The sequence below is a fragment of the Ictalurus furcatus genome, chromosome 4 (assembly GCF_023375685.1).
Source record: "Ictalurus furcatus strain D&B chromosome 4, Billie_1.0, whole genome shotgun sequence".
Classification (NCBI taxonomy): domain Eukaryota; kingdom Metazoa; phylum Chordata; class Actinopteri; order Siluriformes; family Ictaluridae; genus Ictalurus; species Ictalurus furcatus.
The window spans coordinates 27,890,215-27,897,018 of NC_071258.1; the positions used below are offsets into that span (position 1 = coordinate 27,890,215).

At 35.8% G+C, this 6,804-nt stretch overlaps 1 protein-coding gene across 1 annotated transcript in view; it reads left to right on the forward strand.

Moving 5' to 3' along the window:
* pclob (piccolo presynaptic cytomatrix protein b) overlaps positions 1 to 3,681 on the forward strand; it is a 75,939-nt gene extending 72,258 nt beyond the window's left edge. Inside the window, exon 26 of the mRNA XM_053622284.1 lies at positions 222 to 3,681. Within this exon, the coding sequence (XP_053478259.1) occupies positions 222 to 365 (144 nt within the window). The 3' untranslated portion in view covers positions 366 to 3,681. The remainder of the gene's footprint in view (positions 1 to 221) is intronic.
* The last annotated feature ends 3,123 nt before the right edge of the window (positions 3,682 to 6,804 follow it).

Sequence of the window (6,804 nt, forward strand, 5' to 3'; positions counted from 1 at the left end):
AGGGAGTTTTTCCTTGCCACCGTCGCCACTCAGTGGCTTGCTCAGTTGGGATAAATTCGCACCTTTAATATCTGTATACCATGTTGATATTTCTGTAAAGCTGCTTTGAGACAATGTCTATTGTAAAAAGCGCTATACAAATAAAATTGAATTGAATTGAATTGAATCTTCCTAATGTTCCAAAATGTTCTGTGCTCTCTTGTCTCTCTTCCTACAAACAGCTGTTCCTGGTGTCTAATGGAGGGAAGTTTGTGAAGAAGACACTGATTGGTGAAGCTTACATCTGGTTGGACAAAGTGGACATGCGGAAGCGAGCAGTGAGCTGGCACAAATTAGTGGCCAGTTCTCCTCATATGCAGCCCTGATCCGTACCAACCAGCGCAGAAATAAGTGACTGTGATTGAAAAAATTAAGACAGTGGCATTTCAGTAATAACTGTGTCCTGATCAAACCTTATTGACAAGTACATAGTAAACTTTATTGAAATTCTGACCCTCAGTCAATAGGTTTAAAAGCTTTCTTAGCTGTTGCAATTAATGTACAGTGTTTATATGTAAGTGGATGAAAGCAAATTAAGCAAAAAAATATATACAGAGAAATCAGTAGCAAAATTTCTGATCTTTCAGAAAATATAACCACCTCGTTCCCTCTCAGTCCACTGTATAGTTTATATGATTAAATTTATCATATCAGATTATGTTATGTACATACTGAGAAAATAAAATAAAAAATAGTTCAGATTTTTTTATGTGATAAATACAGTATGAACCTTCAGAATAGCTTGATTAAGCACACATGCTCAATGATGCTCAGTCTCTACTGTCTTATTCAGTGTCACAACAATATTTTGTTAAACTTTTCATCTGAATATAAGATTTTTATGTAGCATTCCATTGGTCTATGGATAAATGTGGTATCACTTGGTTGTATCACTTGGACTTCATTCCTTCTAGAGGCTGCAGTGGTGGTAAAAGAACCCCTGCTAGTTTTATTTCATATTCCATACACATTTGTAGACCATGCACTATGTTCTTGAAAGAGCCTTAAGTGCTCTGAAAAGTCATAGTAACAACTACATTGAATCAATACAAATAATGATTGTATGTGTTTGTATTTATTTGAAAACATCTCGAAATAATTGTCATGTAACTGTTCTGATGTCAAGAGTGATTCCTGTTTTGTGACAAAGTTCTGTGTTCAAACAAATATGCAATGAAGAAAAGGATGAAAAAATATAGATACAGATTTCTGAATTGGCTCAGCTGAAATCTGGTCACTATTTGTGTGGTGCAAGGTGTCTGTATAAATGAGTGTCACTGTGGTGCGGTTTAAAGCTGTTACATTTTTCATTGGCTTTTGGAATGAATAATTGTTGCTGCTCATCTCAGTTTTAGTAGCAGAGAAACAAACATATTCACTGCCTGCACCATATCAGTGTAAAAGATGCGTAAAAGGACAAGTGTATTCGGTTGTGCTCAAATACCAGACAGTGACCATCGGTTTAGTTCCAAAAATGATTAGACGAATAAATACATCAACGCAGAGATCTCCTCAAAACAACAGCGATCAGTGTTTCCATATCAGTCAGTGGATTTTTTTGCAAATGGGGAAAAAAGATCTTTAATGATTTTTTTAATTAACATATTCAGCATATTTTGTAAAGATAGTGTACAGATATAACTTGGGCTTGAACAAAGAAATGTTTGTGTGGTAACGGGGTTGCTGTCACAGTGAAATGAACTATGTGCCAACCTAATGTCCTAACCAAATCCACTGCTTCATTTTGGGTATTTCTATGCAACATGAATTATGCCTGGATGCATTTCTTCAGAGTTTGAATATATATAATATATAAATCTTTTAAATATAATTTTACTTTTAATTTTACTTCTAATGAAGATATATAAATACATATGTATAAACTGTTTTGACAGTAGATTTTGAGAATATGCACTTTAGTTAAATTTCTGTTCCAATGTGTTTTGGACTCTCCATTATGAATATGTGAAAGTTATTGCTACATGGAATACAGTGACCTGTGAATTGTCCTGGGGAAAAGAGGCGCTGCTTAATCTAAAATCTAAAAAAAAAAAAAAAAGAAAAAAACTTCTGCCTTGTTGGTGCTTTACAAACTATGAGAACCCACTCTTAATGGCCAATTAAATCTCATCAAATCACTTGAAAATCATCATTTTTTCGTCTAACGCATTCCACGTGTGTATCTGGATTTCAATCAAAAGCTGTGTCCCCTTTAAATAATGATCGAAATATAGCTGTTGTCTCCTCTCTGTTGTGTCAGTGTAATGTCCGCCTGGTTTGTTATGCTGTATTCCTGGGAACTAACATGATGAGTCTGATGTATTCAGTTGCAGTAAATGGTTTGAATGTGATTTGATTATTTTTGATTATGTAAATACATAAGATATTTTCTATAAGAAGAGGTTTGAATATTTATTTGGTTTGACACTGAGCATGTGCGTGTGAACTCAAGGTCAAAGTCCTGTCTGTACATATGTATTTGTCTAAATATGTGAGCAAGTGATCCATGTGATTATCTGGATGATGTCAATCAACCCATATCAGTCTCTCTAATAAAATCTGTGAAATCTCACACAATGAAGATAATGAGGTGAAAAAAGTACACAAAATCATCAATGAATTTCTATGGTTTTACATGGATGTTGCATGTTCTGCTAGATGTCTGTTGATATTTTTGCCTACAGATTCTGTTTAAAAAAGGAGAAATGAGTACCTTTATCTGAAAATTGTATGCTGACTTAAAATGCTTGTAAAATGAGTCTTGTTTTTTTTTTCACTTGTAAAAATGAGAAATTTAATGTCATGGTTTTATGGTTGTCCATAGGATGTCATGAAATTATGCAAATTGTGCTGTAGGAAAAAAAAAAGAAAAGAAAGAAGAAATATGAATAAAATGTTCCCTAAATCTAATAAATATTAGAGATTCTATTGTAAATGTAAAAATGTGCCTTAATTTCCTTATTTAATTTCACACAGATGGCCTGTTTTTGTGTAGCAATTAGGTTCATTTTTATACTGTAGTATAATAGTATGAAGTCTGTAACATTTTGAGAAAACAAGTGAGTTCCCGCCTTGTTTTTTTTTTTATTTTTTTTTTTTTGTTTTTGTTTTTTTGTATGGTTGGCATGCATATCTCTGTAGACTTGAAATAGCTTGCAATCTTTCAATATAGAGTATGTCCTGATGTATCATAGTAGCTACTATCAGTTAATGTGGCATGTACCATTTTCCACTCTATACACTGAATCATTTCAGCTGCAGGACCTAAAACAGAAACTAGCTATAAAAATGTAAAGTCTCCTTTTCCATTAATGAGGCATCAATGGGCCTAATTTATAAAGCTGGATACACTCTAAAAAAAATGCTGGGTTATTTTTTTCTACCCAAATGCTGGGTTGAGCTTTTTGGGTCATTTAATTGGGTTATTTTCTCAGTCTTGTGTAGTTTTTGGGTAGTTTTGTGTAACCCAACAGCTAGGTTAGCGGCTGGGTCATTTTCACTGACAGCTGAATCAATGCACCCCTCCCCCACCCTCAGCCAGGCTGGTGCCAGGAGTGGTGCATCACATCTGATTCATTCAAATTCAGAATTCAAGTAAAGCCAAATTCCCTGACATCCATGGCCTCTATGTATGACCCTCTGGCTTTCATGGCACCTTTTGTGCTTTTGGGGAAACAAATACTCAAGCAAATGTGCAGAAAAAGATTGGTTGGGATGAGGAACTTCCAGAAAACCTAAGACCTCAGTAGGACTTACCTAATCTAGCTGAAATGCAAATAAAAAGATTCTTCTTACCTTCAAGTTTTGGAAAGGTTAAAATGTATGAGCTTCACCATTTTGCAGATGCAAGTGTCTCTGGATACAGTGAATGTACTTACTTGCAAGCCATTAATAAATCTGACAAAGTCCATTGCTGTTTGGTAATGTGAAAGTCAAGAGTCAAAAGTCACAACTATACCGAGACTGGAACTCTTGGCAGCAGTTGTTGAAGTTCAAACTAGTGATATGCTTCGGAAGGAACTAGAAATCCAAGATTTAGAAGAATTCTTTTGGACGGATTCCAGTTGTGCTCAGCTACATAAGCAATGATTCAAAGAGGTTTCATGTCTTTGTAGCCAACTGTGTACAGAGAATGAAGTCAAGTACAAAGCCTGAATAATGGGCTTATGTTACTTCCGAGGGTAATCCAGCAGATCATGCCTCTCAAGCTTTGACAGCAGAGCAACCTCAAACTGGTTCATGGGACCAAAGTTTATTTGGCAAATAGAACTACCAGACAGAGAACGCAAGGTGGGAAAAATTACAGAAGATGATCCTGAACTTCGCAAGGTTCTTGTGTGCGACACTAAGGCGGAGGAGAGCAGATCATTATTAGATCGCATACAGAAATTCTCTGATTGGTCAAGGGGAGTAAGGGCAGTTGGCAGGCCGAAAACATGCACTACAGTAGGTATGTTTTAAGTGTTGTTTCTTCCTGAGATACTGCTGTGGTTGGCAAAAGATGCCCAAAACAAGTCTGCTTGATCAGCAGATGAAGCAAGGAGATGAGCAGAAAAAATATTTTTGTACACCATGGGAATAATTTATCCTTTAAGCGTGATCTGTACTCTATGGTGGACATGTATTCTGTGTCTTCCAGGCTGTGAGAGAATTAATAATGCTACAAGACACATTAAGGTGAATGGCACAGCAAGATATACTTGCTGAAACTAGAGGAATAAGGACACATTTTTGGATGAAAGAACATTTAGAGACAAAACTGGGGTGGAAAGGTGACAATCGGATGAGTTGATTCTAGTTAAATTGTGATGTATAACTAGGTGGGCCAATTGAGATTATTTACAAATTGAATTTCCCAAGTTCAAATGGGTTAAAACGCTGAGAATACTCTGGAAACCTAGGCTGCATAGTGCAATACAGCAAAGGTTAGTGGAAGATCCAAGGTCAACTAGGTCTGCCATCCCCTTATTCAAATTTACAAGAGACCCAGATAATGAAGATGATGAACCACTAGTAGACGCATTTAAAAAAAGACCTAACCAGCACAATTATTACTCAGAATTAACTGCAACAGCTGAGCTCAGGAAGGTAGAGCTGGAAAGGGGATCTCCTGCACCTATATTAGTACACAAAATCAACTCACTCGCAGAAAGGTACGGGAGAAAGAACCCAGTAAGGCCAGCAGTGACAGTAAAACAGATAAACATTCATTTACTCTTGTCAAGATATAATCAAAATCTAGTGGAAAGGAGCAGTGCCCAGAGGGCTTGACAAGGGTGTGTCATGGTTAAACTGGGAAAATCTAGTCAGCCAACACCAGCAGACATAGTGGTAGCCAAACATAAGATGATAAGTACATCAGAAAGAGTATGATAAAATGACAGGACCCATGGAGTGGCCTAAGGAAGGGACATTTGCAGAAAAACAGTCTGAAGAAGTGAGAGAAATTATGATACATTGGAAAGTTGCGAAAATACATGACAAATGATGAAGATACAAACAATCCACCTTCTGTAATACTCTCGTCTCTCCCTATGTGTACTGGAAACTTCAATTATTTTTCTTTCAACTGTTTTCAACATTGATAATAATAATAATAAACATTTCTTGAGCAGCTAATCAGCATATTAGAATGATTTCTGAAGGACCTTGTGACACTGAAGAATGGAGTAATGATGCAGAAAATTCAGCTTTGATCACAGGAATAAATAGCATTTTACAATATATTCAAATAGAAAACAGTTATTTTAAATTTGTATAAATATTTCACAATTTATTGTTTTTGCTGTATTTTGGATCAAATAAATGCAGCCTTGGTGAGCTGAATAGACTTCTCTTAAAAACATTTTTAAAAATCTTACCAATCTAAAACTTTTGAATGGTAGTGTAGGTCTAAAGTTTTTAAGTAAAGTCTTTAGTAAAGAAAATGTATAGTCAGATTACTTCTTTTAACTTAAACTTGATTTTGTGAAGTAAGCTACAAACAATACATTCAATCATTAAGTCTCACATTCATTCTTCTAGTTCCCATATTCACATTCCTCACTGAGGGTCTTTGTCTCCTCAGGTGTGAATCACATCAACATTCATGATTCACGCCACCTTGCATACAGCCTTTCTGACACTAAAAGTGTCTTACAAAAGTAAAATGACTATATTGTTTTGTATGATTGAGTGATCAGGATGGATTTCACATCATTATATATTAAAAACTCTAGGTTACAAGATCCAGTTCTGTCTTGTGAACAAATGTTTATTATGAGTTATATGGCCTTATATCAATGTCTTAAAATTATTGTTTGTTTGTTTGTTTTTTTAAAAAAAACATGCATAAACATTATTTTCTCAAAAACACAAGCATGTCCGAACATGCTGATATTATTGTAGCCCTGTTTATGCTGAATACAGTGTAATCAGACTTTAGCAATTAATATGTTTATAAGCAACGGAAAAAAACACAAATGTCAAGGCAAGTCAAAACTTCTCCAGGGCCCAAAAACACCCTCAGGCCCCAGAGGGATAACACCTTTCCCTGAGAAATGTTCCAAGACCATTTTGTGCACCATGTGGAACAACACAGGAAGAAGAAGAAAGAAGCCAAGGACACCACCGAAGCACTGGTGACACAACTGTATAAAATGCAACTGGAGAACTTAACAAGGCTAAGAAGGAAAAAGAAAAGGCTGGAAAAGTGCAAGCCTCAAAGCAGGCCCCAATAATGGAAGCAGCAGTGATGGTACCCACCATGTCCAACCAACCTCAAGC